The sequence below is a fragment of the Drosophila subpulchrella genome, chromosome 3L (assembly GCF_014743375.2).
Source record: "Drosophila subpulchrella strain 33 F10 #4 breed RU33 chromosome 3L, RU_Dsub_v1.1 Primary Assembly, whole genome shotgun sequence".
Lineage (NCBI taxonomy): Eukaryota > Metazoa > Arthropoda > Insecta > Diptera > Drosophilidae > Drosophila > Drosophila subpulchrella.
In genome coordinates, this window is record NC_050612.1 from 27,085,351 (window position 1) to 27,107,155 (window position 21,805).

Consider the following 21,805-nt stretch of genomic DNA (forward strand, 5'->3'; position numbering starts at 1 on the left):
TTACGAAAAATGAGCGTCCTGCGGCGCTCAAACAAAGCAAGGACCAAACCTGTAAACGGCCCCCCCGGCCTGCTCTAAGTATGTGTGTGTGGAGTGTGTGTCCTGTGTGTGTCCTGTATGCCCTGCTTGTTGCTTGTTTATGCCAAAAATCATATACACCGCCCACATATCGATTTTGTTTGATGTTTAGGCTGGGCCCAGGGACTATATGGCCCTTTGGATGGGATATACGGAGTGGATAGTCCTGGCTTTGGCCCTCGGGCACCCACAAAGCACCAAAAACAAAGGCATACACACCTCATCATTATTTCCGTTTGTGTACTCGTTCCGTTGCCTACATTACGATGTCGCGTCGCGTATTTTAAATATTTAAAGAGCATAAATGCCGAATACCTTGGCCACCCTCCTAAAATTTTAGAGGGTGCCGCAGGAAGTGAAGTTGAAATGGAAGCCAAAATTTCCCGGGAAAGGTATTAGCAGATAATGATACAGAAGGAATTGAAATTTCGTTTCCTTGCCGGTTATTATCGGAAAATAAATATTTACTGGGAAAATACAAATGGTTTAAGGTGAGGTAATGCTTTGGGTATATTTCCTTATCGAAAAATAAATTCAGGACTGTAAAAATGTAAAATATTATTATTACCCAATAACCCTCTCAAAATTTCCTCCCAAATTAGAAAAAAAGAAGCCAAATTAATTTAAAACTAATTACCGTTTCGAAAATATCTAATAACCATTTTCAACCAGTTACCGACTTTAATGAGGATCCAAATTATGTCGAAGGCTTTAAGCCATTTGTTTAACGACTGGGTTAATTTGGCCAACAGACCTTACACCCTGTTTTTGTGGCATTTCGAGAGCTTCCACTTAAAGCCTGTGTTTTGATACAGTTTTTTACGAGCTGTTCGGTCGTTTTTTATGCCGAAACAATTGAGTTTGTTTGCAGAGGGAAAATCGGGTTCGCAGTTGGGCTTGACCCGCTCATTGTGATGCGATGTTGGCCAGGTCCTGATTGTTGGCCTTTGTGCTCGCCGGGAAATTGTGTTCGCGGCCAGTTAATTAGCTGCCAGGGATCGGGACTCTCGCGGGACTTCATCAGGCGACAGCAGAAAAAACGGGGCAGATTCTTCAAATTACTTTTGGAAAAAAATAAAATGGCAAATGAGAGGGATAACCTTCATAGCCACTTCTACTACAGCCAACACTCTTCGAAAAAATTGTGTTAATTTCATAATTTAAATTTGTTAATTGTTCTAATATATTTTTTTTATAATCCCTAATATATTTCACGGTATTTTTGCTTATTCAGGAAAAAAGTTAAATATTTATGGATGGTTATTTAAATTTTACTAAAAAAAACATTGACATTAATCATTATATTTTATTGAGTTTGAAGAGTTTCCGTAAAAATACGCTACTGTTTAAGAAAACTGAAAAATGCAGTAAAACGTCAACTTTAAAAACGTCAACTTTTCTTTCAGTAAAGGTGTTTCTAACCATATTTTATTCATAAGTATGAATTTATGATCAAAATATAGATCTCCAAAAATGCATCCATATTATTTTTCGGTGCATTCATGTCATTCTGGCTTTGTGTCTGCTCACTTTTATTTCAAACGGCAATTGCATTGTGCCGTTCCCAATCCGCTTATGGTTGCTGCCACGCCCACGACCATGCCCCTGGACCAGCTCGACCGCCTTCCGCCCCTGCTGCAAACAATGCACTCAGCAGCAACACCAGAAAGTCCATCCCTGTCCCTTTTCCCTGGTAAGTGCCCTGGGTATGATAAAAGCTTGTGTCATATTTTCATTTTTCTTCCATTTTTCGCATTTGTTGTGGAAGATTTTCCATCCGAGGTGAAGTTTTCCATCCAAGCTGGCTCACTCGACGACGCTAACCCGTGCTTACTTCTGAAAACCAGAGTACTTTCATTAGCTTACCGCCAACGGACCTTCCCGCCAACAAGGTCGGCTCTTTAGATCCAGTTTATTTCACCCCCCAGCCAGCATCCAACTCCACCCGTCATCTTGACTTCCTCTAAGAGGGGAAAAGTAAAGCTCCGAAAAATCCGCATTGAAATGGGTCTAAAAACGGGGAAGTTCCCCTGCGAAAAGCTCCCACAAACAGGAATTTGGCCTTGGCATAGGAATTGACGCAGCATTCACCTTGTGTAATGAACTCAAATATTATTTAAAACTAATTAATTGCAACATACCTGCGTACGTTTGACATTGAAAAGTGCGTGTGGGTGCGTTTCTATTAAACTAATTATGTTGCTCTTTATTCATACATATACATATATTTTCTTGCCTGTTCGTTGGATTTTTGTTATGCTTTATACAGTTTGCCGTTAACAATATTTTGCGTTTTTTACAAATTTATATTCGCTTGTAAATATAAACAGAAAATAGCTCTTGGGATAGTTTTAGTTATAACTAGGTGATCGGTTGTATTTTTCGGTTTAGATCTTGTCTTTTTTTCCTAAACGCTACGAGTATTTGTTGTCCGCTTTAAGTATAATACTTGGACAGAGCTTCTTCGCTTGTTTGCTGGGGGTGATCTTCTTTAAACTTACTTGCTAAACACATTGTATGCCAAAAAACAATCGCGATGCTGTTAACAATTGAAGTCGAAGTGTGAACCGAGTGGGGACTTAGCTTAGGTGTATACTCTTAATTCGTACTAAGGCATGTTACATGTTGGGCTCGAAAGGACAACATTAGCTGTTGTGTAATTTATAATATCGCAAATGGTTTATACAAAGTCAAGTAAGGTCAAATAAATAAAGAGGCAGCAGAAGCTAAATTAATGCTAACAGTAACATTAAATTAACGTAACGTAAACATAAAGCCAACTGAACAGTGCGCCGCCCTTGGTGATTTGGGTTGGGCATGCATTTGAGGATGAGAAAGAGACTCGGTCTGAGTCAGAGGAGACTGTGATTCCCATCACTCGGCATCCAGCGAGAGGCAAGGCAGTCCGGCCAGCGCCGGATGGGTGGACTGTGGGGCGGAGCGATGCCTCTGGGGTATGGGCTGGCCATTCTCGCGGTACGTCTTTAGCTTCGTCTCCATGGCCTATAAAAATGCAAAAGAGGCAAGGGATTAGAAAAGAGTTAAACAATCCAAAAGCAACAGAGTATTGCTATATAAAATATATTAAACCTATAGAGCTTATCTTACAATTTTTATTTTACGAATAGTATTGGAAGTATCAAAAGTTAATCATGGATTTACAATCCAATGTTTTCATTTGTCCTGGTAGCACAGAAAAATTGTAATACATATCCTAGTACTTGGGTTCCACTTAATATCATAGCCCATAATCGATTAAAATATCACTTCAAATGGGACTTCCATGATTTATCTTTCAAAATATGGTTACAAGTAAAAAAATTGCTATCGAAAAAAAAAGATTACGAGTGCTTAACAAACAAAAAGACTGTGAAATAAGGTACAAATAAATTTTGTATTTATTAACCAATGCAATTAATAAATGCAAGCGGAGGGCAACTAAAATTAGCCTTATGGATCGTAGGGCAATGTCAAAGCGGCAGGCTGGCGTCCGGCGAGTTGCGCATGCGCTCGGCAAAGCGCTTGAAAATGTTTGAGCCCGCATTGAGGCTGCCGGAGGAACTGCAATCGCTGACGGGCGTGGACTGGACGCTACTGGCGGCCACTGAGCTGCTGCTGCCGCCAAAGGCGCGGCGAAAGAGACTCGATTCGCTGGCCGATGGCGGCGGCTGCAGAGTCGCCGGGCGCACGCAAATGCAGCGAAACTTTTCGCACTCGGGACATAGCAGGGCCTTGTCCCACTAAAAACATACGGAAAAACACATAAGCTGGAGGTGGAGGTGAAGGTGTGTGTGGGTACAGGGAAAATAAAGACAGAAACATGGGATTGGGGGGATTGACATGCTGGGTTCAAAGTTTTCGGAGGGACTTACGTTTAGTTTTCTTAACATGTCGGCCACAATGTTGAGCGCCGTTGTGCGGGAGCTGGGGTTCATGGAATTGCCATTGATTTGGTTCTCGGGATCTGCAAGAGGAAGCACACATACACAGCAAGTTAGTCGAGAGGTTAGTTGGTCAACTACTTAACTACAGACGCACACGAAACGTAAACAATTCGCCTACAAGAAATGTCGCAAACTCTCTCGTCACATTTTGTGCTCTTAATTTTAATAATTTACAATGCAATTACAATTATTGAGAAACTTAAACCTGCTAACGTTGTGACAAACATGTTAAAAACATTTGGAAAAACAAAATTAAATGCAAGGCTTGAACGATTGGCGACTCGATTTGGATAGTTTTAGCACATGTCTCGTTTTCTTGAAGGAACTGAGTATCTTACTTTTAAGCGAATGCTGCTGGCTATATTCGTTTCTATTAACTAAACTGCCATTGAGGGCGTTCACGCCGATGCTGGTGGCTCTTGTGGTGACGGTATTGTCGTGGTTCGTTAAATCGCCGTTGGCCACAATGCCGTTTGGCAGCGAGGCGGACGAGTTCATCGAGCTGTTCACCGTGTTGGTGGTGTCGCTGGCCGTGGAAATGCTCGTTCCATTGACCACTGGGGTAAAGCGTGACTTCACATTCAGCTCCTGCTTGAGATCTGCAAGAGGTAGGGGGATAAGTATAAATTATAGACTAGGCGGTTGGCCAACAAGCACTCACCTCTCGTCTCATCCATCAGCCGCTGCAGCTTCTCTTGCAGCAGACCCTTCTCATCCACTTCCAGCTCGAGGAGGGCGTTCTTCTCGTAGGCCTGATCCAGCATCTTCTCGAAGTTCTCTATGCTTTCGTTCAGTATGCGGTGGGCACGCTCCAGATCGTCGTTCTTCTGCTCCAGCTGCCGCAGATACACCTTCATGGTGTCCCTATCCTTCTTCACTGTATCCAGCTGCTTCTCCATATTTGACATTTCAATGCCATGCGAGTCTAACTTAAGCTGGGGTTGGAATACTATGTGAGTATGGTTTCTGGGTTTCATTTTTTAAGACCCGAGTTTTTATCATAGTTTTCAGACTATAAAATTGGTAGATATAATTTATATAATTTAATTTAAATGAGTCTTTTTTAAATAACAAGTAGGTAAGAAGCCACGATCATTTTAATCTAATGAAATTGAAATGACAGAAACAATTTATAATAATACTATTTCAAGGTGAAAATCTAAATAGATAAGTATGAACAACCAGTCTTTCTTGAAATTTTGATAAAAACTCAGGATATAAATATGCTTTTGAGATATAGCCACCTTGAGGGACTCGTTTTCCCGCTCAAACATTGTGAGCTTGGCTGTGAGATCTTTGATTATACTTTGCTTCTGATCCAGAGTGGCGTCCATTTCGATTTCCATTTCGCGTGACTGCTCCACGAACTCGTCGTACTCCTGTTTGACATCTGTCCACCTGTAAGTTATGGTTATTCATCGGTTATAAGGGGATCTCATACATTTTAATGATAGATGGAAATACTTACTCTTTGTGGTACTGCTTGGATCTTTCCTTCCAATATCTGCACTCATCTTCCACACTATTGAACATCGGTGGCGACTCCATTTCCACGGATTTTCTCTTGGGAAAACTAGACTGCTGACTTTTTGATTTGTGTACTAATCGGTGGTCAAACTAGGTTTGAAATTTCGTTCGTTCGAATTGATTAAACTTTTAATTTCTACTCAAAGCTAGGTACTATGGTTGGTCTTATTCCTGCAAGTGTGTGTGGTTTTTCTTCTTGTTTTTTTTTTAGTGATTTTTAGCTGCTTTATTTTTAATTGCTGTGATTAAAAATGCCAAAACACAGTTGTTGTTCAAGTCGAATGGTCTATAAAAATCGGTGGGAAATGTGAAAAATCAATTAGGAACAGGTGTGTTTGCCCTGCTTTTGTTGTTTTTGTTGCTGCTGCTGCTGCTCTTGTTCTTCTTCTTATTCGATGCCCTAAAAAGGTAGGCGGTTTTTGTCTATAAAGGCAATGTAAATAAATTCAAACTAAATAAACACTTTTTGTGACGCAGCAGCTGCGGCAACAACAACAACAGCTACAACAAAAGGATGATGAGCAACAACAACAAGCCTACGACGAAGTTTCCCATACAACAACGCGCAGCATGAAAATGAAATCATCACCGATTTTCAGCTGTTTTGCGAGTGGCTATACCTGGAATTTCATATTACCCACCCGCCCACGTGTCCTACTTACACTTTGCACTTAATTTTCCTACGTTTTATTTGTTTTATTTACATAAAATCAGTGTAAATAGTTATGCTCGTAAAAATTGACCACTACTCCAAAAATGCACTAGCCAACCCTGGTTTTCGGCTGGCAGTGTTGGCTAATTGCCGCGCATTTCGCTTGGCAGCCCTGGTCAACAGTTGTTTTTTGAAATTTAATCTGTATACAATGTTTTATTTGGGCGCTTTTTGCGTTTTCGCAACTTTCTTATAAACTCCAAATCGGGTTTTTCTATTGGCCTGGCGGCGAAAGTGATGGATTTGTTTGGCGGCTCATCGTTGCTGGTATCATTTGATATATGAAACTCGGAATCGGAACTATCTTCGATTATCTGAGCGGAATGGAGAGTTATATCCCGAGAAGTGCTAGGGATATCGGGTATTATCACAGAGTTATTATTCTCGCCTACAACACGCATGGGCAGCGCCTGATAGTGAAATGAGACATTTCGTATAGATCTACGACGTAATTTGTGTTTGCGGCTGGTGTCAAAATCACTGGAACTTGTAGACGTGTTATGGCTGTTTTCTGAAGACGATTCTGAGTCTTTAGTACTGGAGTTTTTAGCCTTTTTAGACATAATTCTTATTAAGCGTAGCGAAATTGTTTTGATTCCTACATGAGCACTGGTTCACTGAAACTTTGGAACTGGTTCGCTGGCAATCGAACTCAAGTGGCAACTCCCTGACTGACGTTGCCAGGCTGTCCAGTCACAGTGTGGCCAGATCGCAGCGACGGCAGTGCATTTTCAACAAAAATAAGGTAAAATATAGCACAAATATGGCCAGCAATTGTTAAACAATTAGGCAAATTGCAAGCAATCTAAGCCAAAGGCAAACGTGTGAGTGTGGGGGAAAGGAGCCTGCGTGGGCGTTGCACATGCAGCGGTCGGAAATTGATTAATTGCGGCGCATGCCGAAAAGGGAAAAAAGGGAGGATGTGTTTCAATAAAACGACGGGAAAAACCGCAACGAACAAGTCATAAACGGCGGAACAAAGAACTCCGTGTGGAAATGGATGTGGAAAATATATGGCTCAATGTTTAATCTATGGATATCCTCCTCATTTTCCAGTTGAAAACTACGTGTTGCAACAACAAAGGCAGCCCAAAAGTGCAACCGACCTAACGGGAGTTGCTCCTCTACATATAGATAATAACCGAGAGATATCCGGGAGATAATCCAGCATGGCGGATCCAGAGCGACAGAGCCTGATCAACAAGGACGACGGCAATGGCTACAACTCCGTGGACGCCGTGGACGAGGGCACCGACAATCCCGGGAGCAGCTCATCGGTGGCCACCAACGAGGACGGTGCGTATCGTTATTGTAAAGCCGGGCCGGGCATTCAACCCGCATCCAATCGGCCGGGTGGCATTGGAAACCCAACAAGTGTGCGGGCGCTCTACTTATCCACCGCCGTGATTCCAAGTAGTCGTCCGCTTGTCTAACTTTGCATTTTCACACTTCACCCAACTGAGTCATAGTGGGGGGAGCACAGAAAGAAAAACTGATATGATGCATGGGTCCAAAACTTTATCATAAATGCATGGTTTTGATAATTCAAGATTTCTTTTCTATAACCATTTCAACTTCATATATAACAATTCACAAAATTTATATATGTTAAGACCTTCAATCTATAAAAATATTTTTTTTTTTTAATTTAAATACCTATAGTCTTTTTGAAAAAATCAATTTTTCTTATATTAAATACCAAGTAGTAAACAATAGGTTTTTAAGGTAGCGGTAGGATTTGAAATTTTACGATATGATGTGATATGATATATTAAACTTTCCATTTTAACGTAAATATTCATTTAATACATTTATACAAAACAATATCATATGTAGAGAGGGAATTGGATCCGTCACTTTCGTTATTCGCCCAGATTACCTGGAAAAATATTTTTCACACATGCAAATTATTTAATAGTTAGTAATGCTTTTTTTTCTTTAGTATGGAGTTAAATTTCTTTCTGTTTATGCGTTGTTAGTAACCCGATGCCGGTATCGGCCAAATATTCGCAATACCTTTGTTATTGTTTATGCTAGGACGCCTTAATCAGCGCAAGTAGCGTTCCCCACAGCTGTTTAATCAGCATCGATTTGGTAGTGGTGATAAAAAGGTGGCAAAGCGGGGGAGCCAGCCCCATGAGTCACGGTGTGATTCGCTGCGTTATCGCAGCACAGGGCGAAATCGAAGGCACAGAGGGACTGCGATGAGCTGCGGATCCATTGTTTACCAAGGAACCTGATCTTCGGCTCAGGGAAAGCTCAGCCATATCATTAAAATACTCTACAAAATTTCAGTTACGTTGGATGTTCAAGGTGGTCCCATTAAATTTATAAGTAACTCTAAAAACAACAAAGCCATGACATTTAGGCAATCGGAAATAAATTATTTCTTATCTTAATCATTAGTGTTCTCTGATTTCTTATATTTCCATCATATTTCTTGAGTTAGGACTTGATACAAGTTTCTGTCTGTGTTTCGGTTTGGGAAACTTCATAATTGTAGTCTGATTTAGATTTCGTTAGTCAGCAAATGTGGGTTATTCAGAAAAAAATTGATAATGTAATAGAATCATAAATAGAACAAAAATTCAACCGATTTAAAACTATAATTGCTATAAAATTTCCATGCGAACTAAAACATTTGTCATTTTTCAAAAACGAGAAAAGGGTTATATTAGGCACACTATAGAAATGTCCTCTGAAGTAGCAGCACATTACCTATTTTCATGGTTCTGTTGTAAGTGAGATTTAATATATTTTTTTAAATTTAACTAAGATGTGAGCATCCGAAAAAATATTCCAAATAGCAACTTGACAGGCAAGTTAGTGCATCTATGAAATTTTCAGTATTTAATTAAAAAATTCAATTGATAAATCCACATATTGTTTGTAACAGCCTTTATTCCGAATTGTGGTAAATGAAAGGGAAGTGTATGTAAGTTCTTTGTATTCTACTCGAGGCTTGTTTATGTTTACATACTTCTTGCACAAAGTTCGAACTTGTTTTGATCGAGAGCTGAGCCCCACCACTGCGGTCTAGCTGCACTAGTTTAATGTCAAGACAGGAACGCTGCATTCATAGAGCCAAAACATTGACCCATTTGGCTTTATCGCAGCTTCTCCGACCCAGACACTATCGGAAAATGCACTTCTCACTCTCTCCACGAGGCAATCTCCACCAGATGAGCAGTGTGGTTGAGGGAACTCTACTGGCGAGATGTATTTATTTTACACAAAAGGTCTAGGCTTTGCAGGGCAAGGGTTCAGCAATTTATTTTATTAATATTTCTGTTTTCTAAATGGTTTTATAGGCAATGCAGCACCGACGGCGGTGCCTTGCATTGGACCCGACGAGCTGCCGCCGCCGTATCAACAGAGCACTAATACCGGAGGCGTGCCCATGGTGACCTGTCGGGTATGTCAGCACATGATTGACATCACCACGAAGCGGGAGCAGCACGTGGTCAAGTGCACCCACTGCAATGAGGCAACTGTAAGTTGTAAATTACTATATCCCTAGATATAACCAAATGTTTACTCCTCCTTTCGATATCCACAGCCCATTCGAAATGCTCCGCCGGGCAAGAAGTACGTTCGCTGCCCATGCAACTGTTTGCTTATCTGCAAGAGCTCCTCGCAGCGCATCGCTTGTCCAAGGCCCAATTGCAAGAGGATCATCAACCTGGCCCCGAGTCCCGTCACCCCGCCCGTGCCCACCATGCCGGGCATGTGCCGCGTCACCTGTGGCCATTGTTCGGACACGTTTTTGGTGAGCTATTTGCTGGATTTACACCCAGGAGGCATACTCTAATGCTTGCTCTTGCAGTTCAACACGTATCACAATGCCCTGGCCCGCTGTCCACACTGCAGGAAGGTCTCGTCGGTGGGTTCGCGCTTCGCCAATAGCCGCGGCGTGATGTTTGCCATAGTGGCGCTGGTGTTCCTCATCGCAGGCATCGGCGTGACCGTCGGCACATACTCGATTGCTTCGGTAAGCAAAACATTTGGGTCTTCAAAAGGAAAACCACATTGTTCTTCTGACAACAAACATTTTGCCATATTTTATTGTTTACCCCCATACTAAGTCCGTATTTGTTTTCTTTATTTCTTGTAGGATCACGGCGGCATGTACTTCCTCTATGTGGCACTGTTCGTGATCGCGGGGTGCATGCTGGCCCGCTCCGCCTACTATTTCCGCCTTAAAGTGAGCGCCATCGATGGGCCAATGTAAAGCTAAAGCACGGGGCCAGCAGCAAAGGAAGTGCATTGTTTTATTTTTATATATATATTATTCATATATATCATTCCTTTTGATATTAAATTTAACTAAACAAAAGCAGCCAATTTGCAGACGGATCATATGAACATTTCTCCAGCAGTCCAGCTAAAAAAATTCTTAATTTCGATCAAAAGTAATGGCAAACCTAGCTAAATTATCGAAAAGAAGGTCCCCGTTTAAAGTGATTTTGAAAAGCATAATTAGTATGTTAAGGCCGTAACTAAACTAAACTCTATACTAAAAGCAAATATTTCGAAGGTCGCAGGAGCAGCTACCATTAAAGTGCTAAAAGAGAATCGCAGAACTGTAGGCAGTCATTAGTTATTAGATCAGCGACCGATCAACTCCACATGCACCCACTATAGGATCCCATTTATAGAATCGTCAGGCTCCATTTTAAAGATTTGTACAGTTTCGTTGCTTAAGTGTCCGATTTGTTATCCGTTTGTGCCTGTCCTGCAACTGTTTCGGTATTTATTCATCACGTATTCATCGATACGCTTTGAATTTTGTGTTGCTAAGAATTTATCCAATGCACTCTTCTCAGTTCCCGCCAAAGCAGATGTGAGCGTTTTGTCTTTTGGCGTTAGAAATAATTAAAAGGGTATGCTAATAGTGCTAATGAAGGTACATACATACGCGCATATATACCACACATACATAATTATAATGAAAATAAACAAAGCAACACTTCTTGAACAACAGAGGAAAAAGCAACGCTCATGCAGAAACAACAATTTAGACAGCAACTGCTAAACTGCGAAATTGAATATATATATGATTAAAAGGAACGGTTTACTTTTGAAATATATATATATACAACATTTATATTTAGTACATTATAAATTAGCATACATACACTGTAAATAAAAAGAAATAAAACCACAAGCACAACGGACTTTTTTTTGTGACAACATGGCGAAGCTATAGAGTGCCTTGAACTTGCTGTCAGACATATTCGACCTGATTTTCAGAACTTATCTCTCAGCCTGTGAAGTGTTATTCCAAAATGTCGTCTTTGGCTCCTTGTTTCACCGTGGGATCTATAGTGCGCTGCAAAACTTGTTTTGGCGATAATATTTTGGGAGAGGTATTATCTATATATTTATTTTTAAACTAGTTGGAATATAAATTATGTAATCAATGCAATCCGTAGGTGGTTTCTTTCGATCTGGCCGTTAAAATGCTTATGATGAAGTGCCCATCCAGCAAAGGCGGTGGTGACGAACAGACTATTTGCAACCTGACCATTGTGAATCTTTCCTTGTGCGTGGATATTGAAATTGTCAAGGAAATGCTGCCCTTGGAGAATGTACAACCCCCAGAGCCGATCAATATTCAGAAGGTAAATTTTTTATATTAATACTATCAGCCAAATATCATTTTCCATTGTAGCTTCAAGAGCGATACCTACGTGCAATCGAACACCGTACGATTTTCTGCCGGAGCTATCATCCCCATGCGTCTCCCTTTGGTCAAGCCCTATATAGGTTCATGGTCAAGCATTTCGGCAATGCTGCAGTCAAGTGGTACAGCCAAGGCGACAATGTAGCCATCGTTATACTGAACCAGGTGATCATAGAACCACCGTATGCAGTTGGAAATATCCGATGCCAGGGGTGGGAACCCAAATTAGCTATATACGTCCAACGCATCGTAGCAGACTTCCACAATAAACAATAATAAAACGACGCCCGTGCCCATGGCAACAGTCGTCTAGATATGAAGCTCCCAATTCTCTGGCCGCTTTGTTTATCAACAAAACAATTCGAAATACATATACATACGTTGACTCGACACCCACATAGAACATTTTCTTTATCTGCCAGAAAGCACAATTCTATTTGTACACAATCGTTTTAATGCACTGCTAAACAAAAATTTGACATGGCCGATGATGAAGATAAACCCAAAAAGCACACCCTAGACTCACTGTTCCTGGTTTATTGCAACTTCCAGGTAAGATAAATCGGTTAATTAGTATACTATCCATTAGGCTAATAATACGACGACAGGTTATACCCACGGACATCGAAAACGAGGTGTTCGACAGCATACTCCTCTCTCAACTGGATGCCTGGCTGGAGCAAGCTAAGCTTATGCCGAATCCTATTACTCGAACCCAAACTGGTCTCATCTATATGCGATACAAGTAAGAATAAACTTAGCTAAATATGATAACTCTCTAAATAAAACCAAACCCTAGGAAATGGCGCTTGGAATATGAAGACTTTCTGGAGGTTCTAAACAGCTTGGCCTCTGACAATGACTTACTTATAGATGAAATGAAGCAGGTGATGATCGATGCTGGAGTCCCAAGCGGTGCCGATATGGTCGTAGTCGTCAAATAGATGGTCTAGTGCATCACTGTGGTTCATTTATTTACATAAAAAAGTATGCATACAACAATCAAATTTTCGATGGTAACAAATACATAAATATAGACAATTTTGATTAGTTAAATTGTTCACAAAAATTATAGTATAGTTTAAAAGCGTCCAACAAAAAGCCTCTTATACCAATTGGTTAATCTCAGTTAGTTTAGCATTTTAAAAGCAGAGGGTGCTTAAGGATTACATATTTTGAGATTGCTGATCAGAAAACGAAATAGAAATTGTAGGGGAAGTACAAGCTTATACTGAATTCAATAAATTTACTGATATTTGCATATATTGATAAATCTTATAATTATTCGATGAGGGATTGGGTCTGTTCGCTTTGCTTTTCTTCCCTGATATTAATAACAACTTTTGTTTGGACAACAGAGTCTGGTTGGATTTTGTTCTAGCACCTGAACATATGTGTAATGTGGCGGCTCGGAGATTACAATGTTACAAAAATACATGCTTATTCAATCCGTATATCTTATAAATATTGTTGATGCTTATTAATGGCTTTTCGAGTGTCTCGTAGCAAACGTAAGGTAGTAATGCACTTTTCCATTTATACTAGCAAATTTCCAGCTCTTGTCGAGGTGCGCAGAGCAACTTTTTATTGATGCTCGCTCTTAGTCATCCCTCCAGTGGCTCCGTATAGTATAAAAGCTATAGTGTAAATTGTATAAATTGTGTATGCGGTTCGTGCCATTCCAAGGCCACTCCAATTTCGCCCCATGAGGTTGTATTTCCGGACTTTGTCATCTGATAAGATTATCTTGTTGGCTAAGTGAGTGTATCTCTCCCGATCTTCGGGCTGCATTGTCATGGATCTGTGTGTTGCTTTGCTCATATCATGCATCATGCATGAATAATATAATGCACAGGTATGTATGTTAAGTATTCGTGGCACTTAGGATTAGATTAGTATCAATTGCAAGTGATTTAAGAGTAAATTGTTCTCTCCAGCCAGTCGTCCAGATTGAAGAAGGCGGTATCCGAATTGTCCGTATCCCGTTCGCGGAACATCTCGATAAATGTCCTCACCTTTATAGCACACATCAGGAAATCGTCGAATGGTATTTGTCCCTCCCGCGAACCGTAGCGATGGGCCAGGGCGTTCAGGAGCCGGTTGTTCAGATGGTAGCCAGCCGAATTGAGCGCTCCGCGCAGATGGAATCCATCGATACTGCCAGTGCGGCGAGTGTCATACAGTTTAAAGACCGCACGCCACTTGGCAATATCGGTAAGCAGAGCCTCGAACTCCTCGAAGCCCAGGCGGCCGGAGCGATCCTTGTCCAGCATGGCCACCATCGAACGCACGGCATCCTTGGAGAAGCCATCGGCGCCCACCATAACGTCGCGCATTGAGTGGTCCAGGATGCGCTTCAGCTCCTGCCAGTCCACCTCCTCATCGCTGCCAGCCACGCTGTCGAACAGGCGACGCAGGGCTATGCGCTGCGGATCATCCTCCTCCTTTGGAGTTGGTGGCGGCAGAGCCGGGGCGATGCGGTCATCTGTCTCGCCAAAGCCCACCTCGTCGTCGTTCTCCTCCATGTTGTTCATTGTCTCGGAGAAGACGCGAATGATGAACTCGCCCTCCTCATTCGGATCGAACGTCGAAGGAACGATCAGGTAGTGACCAGGAGGCAACTTGAACCTGGCGCATACCTCACGCGTGTTAATGAAATGCGGTGATCGGGCCACCGAAGCGCGGTACTTGAAGAAGTTCAGCCCCTGGGGCTTCACCTGCATGTCCCTATCCGTCAGATGATAAATGGCAAATCCAATGGTCAGGCAATCAATGCCCACATTGCGCTTGCTGCGCCGGTTCTTTTGCATCAGCGCCACAATAGCTGTGCACTTGCCATCATCATCCTCGTCGTCGGGATCCTCAAGCGATATGATATACTGCGGATTGTGCCAGAAGGTCTCCAGAAAGTTTCTGCAGCCTCCGGCCGTTACGCCCGATGTCCACTCACCCTCAAACATGGACATCTCCCACTTGCGACGAGAGCTTTGCTGTTGATCCTCAGTCAGCGAGTCGGGCGATAAGTTACAGATCTCCACACGATCAAAGTGGTTGAGGAAGTCCTGGAAGGACATCCAGAACTCGCCGTCTCGATCGAAATTCAGGCCAATATCCTCCTTGGTGTGCTCCGGTATGAAGCGCCACTCAGGCGAGCTATCGCTCCATGGACCGCTCCACTCGGCATCGTTACCCCATGGATTACGCATGCGAATCATGGGCAGCTTGCCCTGGCGATTCGGTGTCGAGATGTCCATGAGGCACACCTTCGTGATGGAGTAAGCATGTCCGCGGATCAGACCCTGAGGGGTCTCCGCCTCCAGGACGTGTGGATCCGGCTCTAGGGAGCAGCCCATCATCGAACCACGCTCGGCGGCCTTCATCATGATGCTGAATAGATTTGGAGGAGCCTCCTTGATGTCATACCACTCGGTGACGCCGCCAGTGAAGTCCTCCATGGCCTCGCAGGTGGTGCCGCCTGAAGGTAAAGAATAAGTTCATAAAGATTAGTAATGATATTGATTTATGCTCAAAGGTTTTCAATTAAAAATGTATATAATAATCTACATAACAAAATTCCAACCAAAAAACGTGCTACATATGCTTACTTTTTTATGAATAACCTATGATAAGCATGGTATATTTTTAGAAAGGAATTTTGAATGAATTTTAAGTATGCCACATTCACTATATACGAATTTTGATAAAAGTATATCATACCCTTGAGAGCTTCATAGGAACCATGGAGCTTTGCGTAGGCCTTCTCCAACAGGGCGCTCCAGAACTCGTTCTTCTCCGTGGAGTGCATATAGATTAGCTCGCCATTATAAGTCGGAAGGCGATCATCGATGACCACCTCCACCCACTTGCCATACTGCCAAAACTTGAAGTGGAAGATTCCAGCGTAGTTCTCCTGGAAATCCTGATCCGGAGGGATCACCCGGAAGAACAGCTTCGAGTCCTGCGTGAGGTTGGCCGCTGCAGCCAGGAGCCAGCTGAAAAGGAATAAAGATATTTTCAATTCTTGTATTCTTGTAAGGGAAGATTGTATCCTACCAATCGCCAAGTTCTCCTTGTTGAACATCGAAACGCGAATAGCCCTCCACAAAGAACTGCGGATCGTCAACAATGTCGCCGGGACGCAGCCACTCGTAATAGCGATCTGGTCGCCGGGAGTACATCAGCGAGGCATTGGTGGCCGGAAAGTCGGGATCCTCGAACATGGTTCCATTGGCCACGCAGCTGGCGCGAAGGGATTCGAAATCTCCCTTGCTGACGCTGTTCTGCCGAGCACTGGTGGCCTTGCGACCCATCCAGAACATATTCTGGTTCTCCGGCACCTTGACGCTGGTGAAGCTCAGCTCGGCAACGCCCACGGAAGGTTCCTCCTCCTGAGTAGGAGCACTGGCCGGTGGTGGAGCCGTCGGATATGGCAGAGCTGGGAATCCAGCGCTGTGCTGGGGAGCCGGACTCGTTGGCATGGGAGCGTACGGCATTGGCATGCCTGGGAGGCCGGGCATGGCCGTTGGATATGGTGCTAGTGGAGCAGCCGGGTAGGGAAGGTTAGGCTGTGGCATGCCACCTGGGTAGGGCATTCCGGTTGGATAGGGGGCCATTGGGGCAGTGGGATACGGCAGCGAAGATCCGGCCGAGGGCAGACTGGGGTAGAGACCACCTCCCGGGTATGGCGTGGCACTGGGATAGGGTGATGGTGCCGACGGAGCACCTGGCACGGGCATTCCCATGCCCATTCCGGGTCCCTGGTACGAGGCATTCTGGGCGTGACTCGTCTGCTTCACCACATATGGCATTCCGCCCACGGATTCCGACGAGGGATAAGGCAGCGAGGGGTAGAGACCCGCTTTGGGCTTTTGGGCTCCTCCTTCGCTGCCGCCGCTGACTTCATTCTTGCTGTAGCCCAAGGCCGCCAGGTTGACCAGGCCAATGCCACTGGCATGATAATTCTTGGGGTAATTATCAATCCCGTACATCTTGGTTTTCCTCTTCCACTCACTGGGTTTTCCCGAATCTACGAACTAATGGCGTTTCAAATGGGCTAATACTACGGAGCTAGCTGGTTCCAGATGTTTATTAACTCGCTGGCGTGATAAAACTGCTGACTCGCTGGGGGAATCGTACGCTTTAAATGGGAGAGGTATCCAAATTTAACTTTCTCGGTAAATGATTCATAATCTTTAACCCTTGTGGGCACTTTTTATTGCCTCAAATTTGTGCACGCTTGAAAAAGATGATTAAGTGCATTGCAAGAATTGCATAGATACATTTTCATATTTTAATATAAAATGGAAAAAAATATTATTTTAATAAATCGTTACATTAAACAATAAAACACATGTTAACATAATACACTCATCCTTTTTCTTAATATGTTGTCCTAAACAATAGCTTAAATTAAATTTAAAAAAATTGACACTACTCAAAAAATAGATTAATAAAATGATTATTATTATTTAAAATAATCAAAACTTAGCCCCCGCAGCATCTTACAAGGGTTAAAAAGTGAATGCAGGGCTGCAACACCATGTAGAGTTGCCAACATACCGAATTTAATTTTGGTATTTTTTAGCCCTGTCGGCATTCACATAAAGAAGAAGAAGAAGTTAAACAGTTCTCTTGTTTTTTGATAACAAACTGAAATTATTTGACATTTTCTGGAGAAGAACGGAAAATTAAGCGATGGAAACACAACCTGAGGTGCCCGAGGTGCCGCTGCGTCCGTTTAAATTATAAGTATTTCCCCAGGGTTTTCAGGAATATCCAAATAACAATTTCTACCTTTTTACCAGCACGGCGCATCAGGTTGTGAGTCTCACGGGCATCAGTTTCGAGCGGAAGAGCATTATCGTAAGGATAAATCTTCATTTCGTGGGTTTTGGCCTAATAATATCTTCCTATTTTAGGGCGTGGTCGAGCTGACCATCGTGCCGAACAGCGAGAACCTACGCCTCATCCGTCTTAATGCCAAGCAGCTGAGGATCTACAGCGTCGTTTTGAACGATGTCTGCCAGGCGGAGTTCGTGTACTTCGATCCCTTCCAGGACATCACGCACAGGGATCCCAAGAGCCGCGTGCTGGAGGTCTACTCCAAGCACCACCTGGCCGCCGCCCAGATCACCGATCCGGATGCGAACAACGGCGAGCTGTTGATCCAGGTGCCGCCCGAGGGCTACTCCATGATACAGGAGGGTCAGGGTCTGCGCATCCGCATCGAATTCTCGCTGGAGAATCCCAAGAGTGGCGTACATTTCGTCATACCACCCTCGTCCATGGACGAGGAGACCCAGGTGAACTGCTCGCATATGTTCACCAACTGCTATGAGAACTCCACACGTTTGTGGTTTCCCTGCGTGGACAGTTTTGCCGATCCTTGTACCTGGCGACTGGAATTCACCGTGGACAAGAATCTGACGGCTGTGTCGTGTGGAGAACTCATGGAAGTCATTATGACGCCAGATTTGCGGAAGAAAACTTTCCACTATACGGTTACCACTCCAGTATGTGCGCCGAATATCGCACTGGCTGTTGGTCAGTTCGAAATCTATGTGGATCCGCACATGCACGAGGTAACCCACTTCTGCCTGCCCGGAATGTTGCCGCTGCTGAAGAATACGGTTCGCTACCTGCACGAGGCCTTTGAGTTCTTCGAGGAGACCTTATCCACGCGCTATCCGTTCTCTTGCTACAAACAGGTGTTTGTAGACGAATTGGACACGGACATCAGTGCTTATGCCACCATGAGCATTGCTTCGGTGAACCTACTGCACTCCATAGCAATCATCGATCAAACGTATATATCTCGAACCTTTATGTCGCGCGCTGTGGCCGAACAGTTCTTCGGGTGCTTCATCACATCACATCACTGGTCGGACACCTGGCTGGCCAAGGGCATCGCCGAGTACCTGTGCGGACTGTATTCGAGAAAGTGCTTCGGAAACAACGAGTACCGCGCTTGGGTGCAATCAGAACTGGCTCGCGTGGTTCGCTACGAAGAGCAGTACGGCGGGATTATCCTCGATTGCAGCCAGCCTCCAGCTCCGTTACCTGTTTCGGGCACAAATCCATCGGCCGCTGCCAGTAAGCAGCAGGAAATTGTCCACTACTTCCCCATCAAGAGTTTGCACACGGTGTCGCCGAAATATGTGGAGGCAATGCGCAGGAAGGCGCATTTGGTTATCCGAATGCTGGAGCACCGTATCGGCCAGGAGCTGCTCATTCAGGTGTTTAACAAACAACTGGCCTTGGCAACCAACGCGGCGTCAATGAAGATTGGTTCTGGACTCTGGTCTCAGCTGCTCATCTCCACTAACATCTTTATCAAGGCAATCTTCACGGTAACGGGCAAGGATATGTCCGTTTTTATGGACCAGTGGGTGCGCACTGGAGGTCATGCCAAGTTCTCGCTCACTTCAGTTTTTAACCGCAAGAGAAACACCATCGAGCTGGAAATCCGTCAGGATTTTGTTAATCAGCGGGGAGTGAGGAAGTACAATGGCCCTTTGCTGGTGCAGCTGCAGGAGTTGGACGGAACTTTTAAGCACACGCTACAGATTGAGAACACGCTGGTAAAGTCGGATATAACCTGTCACTCGAAGAGCAGGCGTAACAAAAAAAAGAAGATCCCATTGTGCACCGGCGAGGAGGTGGATATGGATTTGTCAGCAATGGAGTACGTTTTTTATTTGTATATATTTTTTAAACAAACCTTTTAATACTTTTCTTACTTAGCGACTCACCTGTGCTTTGGATCCGCCTTGATCCGGAGATGATCTTGCTGCGTGATCTGATCATCGAGCAGCCCGACTTCCAGTGGCAGTATCAGCTGCGGCATGAGCGTGATGTTACCGCGCAATTTCAAGCTATTCAGGCCCTGCAGAAATACCCAACGAATGCCACCAGGCTTGCTTTAACAGACACCATCGAGAGCGAACGTTGTTTCTACCAAGTGCGCTGCGAAGCGGCCCACAGCCTGACCAAAGTGGCTAACCAGATGGTGGCCTCCTGGAGCGGCCCACCCGCCATGCTAAACATATTCAGGAAATTCTTTGGCTCCTTCAGTGCTCCGCACATCATCAAGCTAAACAACTTCTCCAACTTCCAGTTGTATTTTCTGCAGAAGGCCATTCCTGTGGCAATGGCGGGTAAGAGTTTAAGCTGGGAGTTTGTGGATATCCGATTGATCTCTATATTCATTTTGCAGGTCTGCGCACCTCCCACGGCATCTGTCCGCCGGAAGTGATGCGTTTCCTCTTCGATCTCTTTAAGTACAATGAGAATTCGCGTAACCATTACACGGATGCTTACTACAGAGCGGCATTAGTGGAAGCTCTGGGCGAAACACTAACACCTGTAGTCTCCGTTGCCATCCATGGCACACAGATCACCACGGACAGTCTTTCGACAGATGCAAAGTAAGTTGGCAACTCAAACATAATAAACTCTTATTAAAATTTGAACTTCAGATTAGTGCTAGATGAAGTTACTCGTCTCCTAAACATGGAGAAGCACCTGCCCTCGTACAAGTACATGGTGTCCGTGTCCTGCCTGAAGGTCATCCGAAAGCTGCAAAAGTTCGGTCACTTGCCCTCACTGCCTCACATTTACCGCAGTTATGCGGAGTATGGAATATATTTGGATCTCCGCATTGCTGCCATGGAGTGTCTAGTGGATTTCGTGAAGGTGGATGGACGTAGCGAAGATCTGGAGCATTTGATCACACTGCTGGAAACTGACCCCGATCCGGCTGCACGTCATGCTTTGGCCCAATTGTTGATCAACAACACACCCTTCACGCGCGAATCTCGCAGCCGTCTGGATAAACCCAATCTGGTGGATCGTCTGTGGTACAGTATAAACACGCTGGCCTACGACACCAAGCTGCGTTGCGATATCGTGGACTTGTACTACGCTCTGTATGGAAGCAAGCGCCCTAATTGCTTGCAGGCCGGTGAGAACCAGAGCTTCTACAAGGATCTGATGAAGGATAATGGCGGCAGTGCAAGCAGTGTGACCGGCAGCTTCAAGAAGACCAGCGAGTCCAAGCCGCCTCCTCAACCGCTTATGGATAGTTTGGCCAATGAACCGCAGGAGCGGCACAAGCCCGCCATGGTCACCATTAAGAGGACGGCCACCGAAGCCTTCGAGGTGGGCGATGAGATTATCAAGCTGGAGCGCAGCGAAGAGATCACTGTGCTGGATGAACCAGTAAACGTTCAGGCCTACGATAGTGAGACTAAAGTGAATATCCTGCCGACAGATGACGACGCACCCGAATCGCATCAGGCATCCAAGCGCCTTAAGACCGAAATATACGCCGAGGATGATAACTCATCCGTAATGCTGGACGTGGGCGACTCCACCAGATATGAGAGCAGCTACGAGGAGGGCAAGCTCAAGACTGGCGATGGTCTGCTCAAGAAGAAAAAGAAGAAGGACAAGAAGAAGCATAAGCACAAGCACAAGCATAAGCACAACAAGGACAAGGATAAGGATCGCGAGCGCAAGGATAAGGACAAGCGTGATCCGCAGATATCGCGCATTCAGGCCCGAGAAACTGCCACTCCGGACACGCTTAGCTCGGCGGATAGTAGCAACAGCAACAGCCTGCCGCCCATGAACCTTAACTAAGTGAGGGTTCCAATTGGGTGGGATTGTAAGTTGCAACAGCTATGTGCAAAATAAAGGTAAAACTAGTTTTAACATGGAGTCTATTTTTATTGTTCGGAAATCTCTTACAGATCGCCAAAGGATATTCGTATAAGCTATACCTTTGTTTGTTAGTTTTTCGCATTTTTATTTGTCGGTTTATAATTTAAAATTAAGGAAGTGCTGAAACATTTTTAC

At 44.1% G+C, this 21,805-nt stretch overlaps 7 protein-coding genes across 9 annotated transcripts; 4 read left to right on the forward strand and 3 right to left on the reverse strand.

Moving 5' to 3' along the window:
* Window positions 1–2,257: 2,257 nt before the first annotated feature.
* LOC119555394 (nuclear distribution protein nudE homolog) lies at window positions 2,258–5,626 on the reverse strand. 2 transcript variants are annotated; one of them, XM_037866742.1, is made up of 6 exons: window positions 5,491–5,626; window positions 5,267–5,420; window positions 4,684–4,957; window positions 4,361–4,621; window positions 3,951–4,042; window positions 2,258–3,081 (listed from the first exon to the last, which is right to left on the reverse strand). In XM_037866742.1, exons 1-6 carry the CDS (start codon window positions 5,568–5,570, stop codon window positions 2,953–2,955), a joined length of 990 nt encoding a protein of 329 aa, XP_037722670.1. In that variant the 5' UTR covers window positions 5,571–5,626; the 3' UTR covers window positions 2,258–2,952. The 2 variants fall into 2 exon arrangements, with proteins under 2 accessions (XP_037722670.1, XP_037722671.1); XM_037866743.1 differs by lacking the exon at window positions 2,258–3,081 and adding an exon at window positions 3,521–3,818.
* A 131-nt stretch (window positions 5,627–5,757) lies between these two features.
* LOC119555397 lies at window positions 5,758–6,867 on the reverse strand. The gene is made up of 2 exons (XM_037866747.1): window positions 6,212–6,867; window positions 5,758–5,835 (listed from the first exon to the last, which is right to left on the reverse strand). The coding sequence occupies exon 1, from the start codon at window positions 6,822–6,824 to the stop codon at window positions 6,399–6,401; it is 426 nt and encodes a 141-aa protein (XP_037722675.1). The 5' UTR covers window positions 6,825–6,867; the 3' UTR covers window positions 5,758–5,835; window positions 6,212–6,398.
* Window positions 6,868–6,870: 3 nt separating this feature from the next.
* Window positions 6,871–10,600, forward strand: LOC119555395 (type I phosphatidylinositol 4,5-bisphosphate 4-phosphatase-A). Of its 2 annotated transcripts, none has more exons than XM_037866744.1 (6): window positions 6,871–7,006; window positions 7,318–7,557; window positions 9,573–9,754; window positions 9,821–10,030; window positions 10,088–10,252; window positions 10,376–10,600. In XM_037866744.1, exons 2-6 carry the CDS (start codon window positions 7,431–7,433, stop codon window positions 10,490–10,492), a joined length of 801 nt encoding a protein of 266 aa, XP_037722672.1. In that variant the 5' UTR covers window positions 6,871–7,006; window positions 7,318–7,430; the 3' UTR covers window positions 10,493–10,600. The 2 variants fall into 2 exon arrangements, with proteins under 2 accessions (XP_037722672.1, XP_037722673.1); XM_037866745.1 differs by having other exon boundaries at window positions 6,981–7,085.
* An 873-nt stretch (window positions 10,601–11,473) lies between these two features.
* Window positions 11,474–12,251, forward strand: LOC119555396 (protein Hezron). Its single transcript, XM_037866746.1, has 3 exons — window positions 11,474–11,630; window positions 11,697–11,885; window positions 11,936–12,251. The coding sequence occupies exons 1-3, from the start codon at window positions 11,550–11,552 to the stop codon at window positions 12,221–12,223; spliced, it is 558 nt and encodes a 185-aa protein (XP_037722674.1). The 5' UTR covers window positions 11,474–11,549; the 3' UTR covers window positions 12,224–12,251.
* A 106-nt stretch (window positions 12,252–12,357) lies between these two features.
* Window positions 12,358–12,988, forward strand: LOC119555398. The gene is made up of 3 exons (XM_037866748.1): window positions 12,358–12,499; window positions 12,556–12,692; window positions 12,747–12,988. The coding sequence occupies exons 1-3, from the start codon at window positions 12,428–12,430 to the stop codon at window positions 12,889–12,891; spliced, it is 354 nt and encodes a 117-aa protein (XP_037722676.1). The 5' UTR covers window positions 12,358–12,427; the 3' UTR covers window positions 12,892–12,988.
* LOC119555393 (calpain-B) lies at window positions 12,898–17,097 on the reverse strand. Its single transcript, XM_037866740.1, has 3 exons — window positions 16,001–17,097; window positions 15,665–15,939; window positions 12,898–15,422 (listed from the first exon to the last, which is right to left on the reverse strand). The coding sequence occupies exons 1-3, from the start codon at window positions 16,933–16,935 to the stop codon at window positions 13,861–13,863; spliced, it is 2,772 nt and encodes a 923-aa protein (XP_037722668.1). The 5' UTR covers window positions 16,936–17,097; the 3' UTR covers window positions 12,898–13,860.
* A 449-nt stretch (window positions 17,098–17,546) lies between these two features.
* LOC119553400 (transcription initiation factor TFIID subunit 2) lies at window positions 17,547–21,794 on the forward strand. The gene is made up of 7 exons (XM_037863772.1): window positions 17,547–17,691; window positions 17,755–17,809; window positions 17,866–19,631; window positions 19,691–20,103; window positions 20,163–20,373; window positions 20,425–21,645; window positions 21,700–21,794. Exons 1-6 carry the CDS (start codon window positions 17,642–17,644, stop codon window positions 21,587–21,589), a joined length of 3,660 nt encoding a protein of 1,219 aa, XP_037719700.1. The 5' UTR covers window positions 17,547–17,641; the 3' UTR covers window positions 21,590–21,645; window positions 21,700–21,794.
* The last annotated feature ends 11 nt before the right edge of the window (window positions 21,795–21,805 follow it).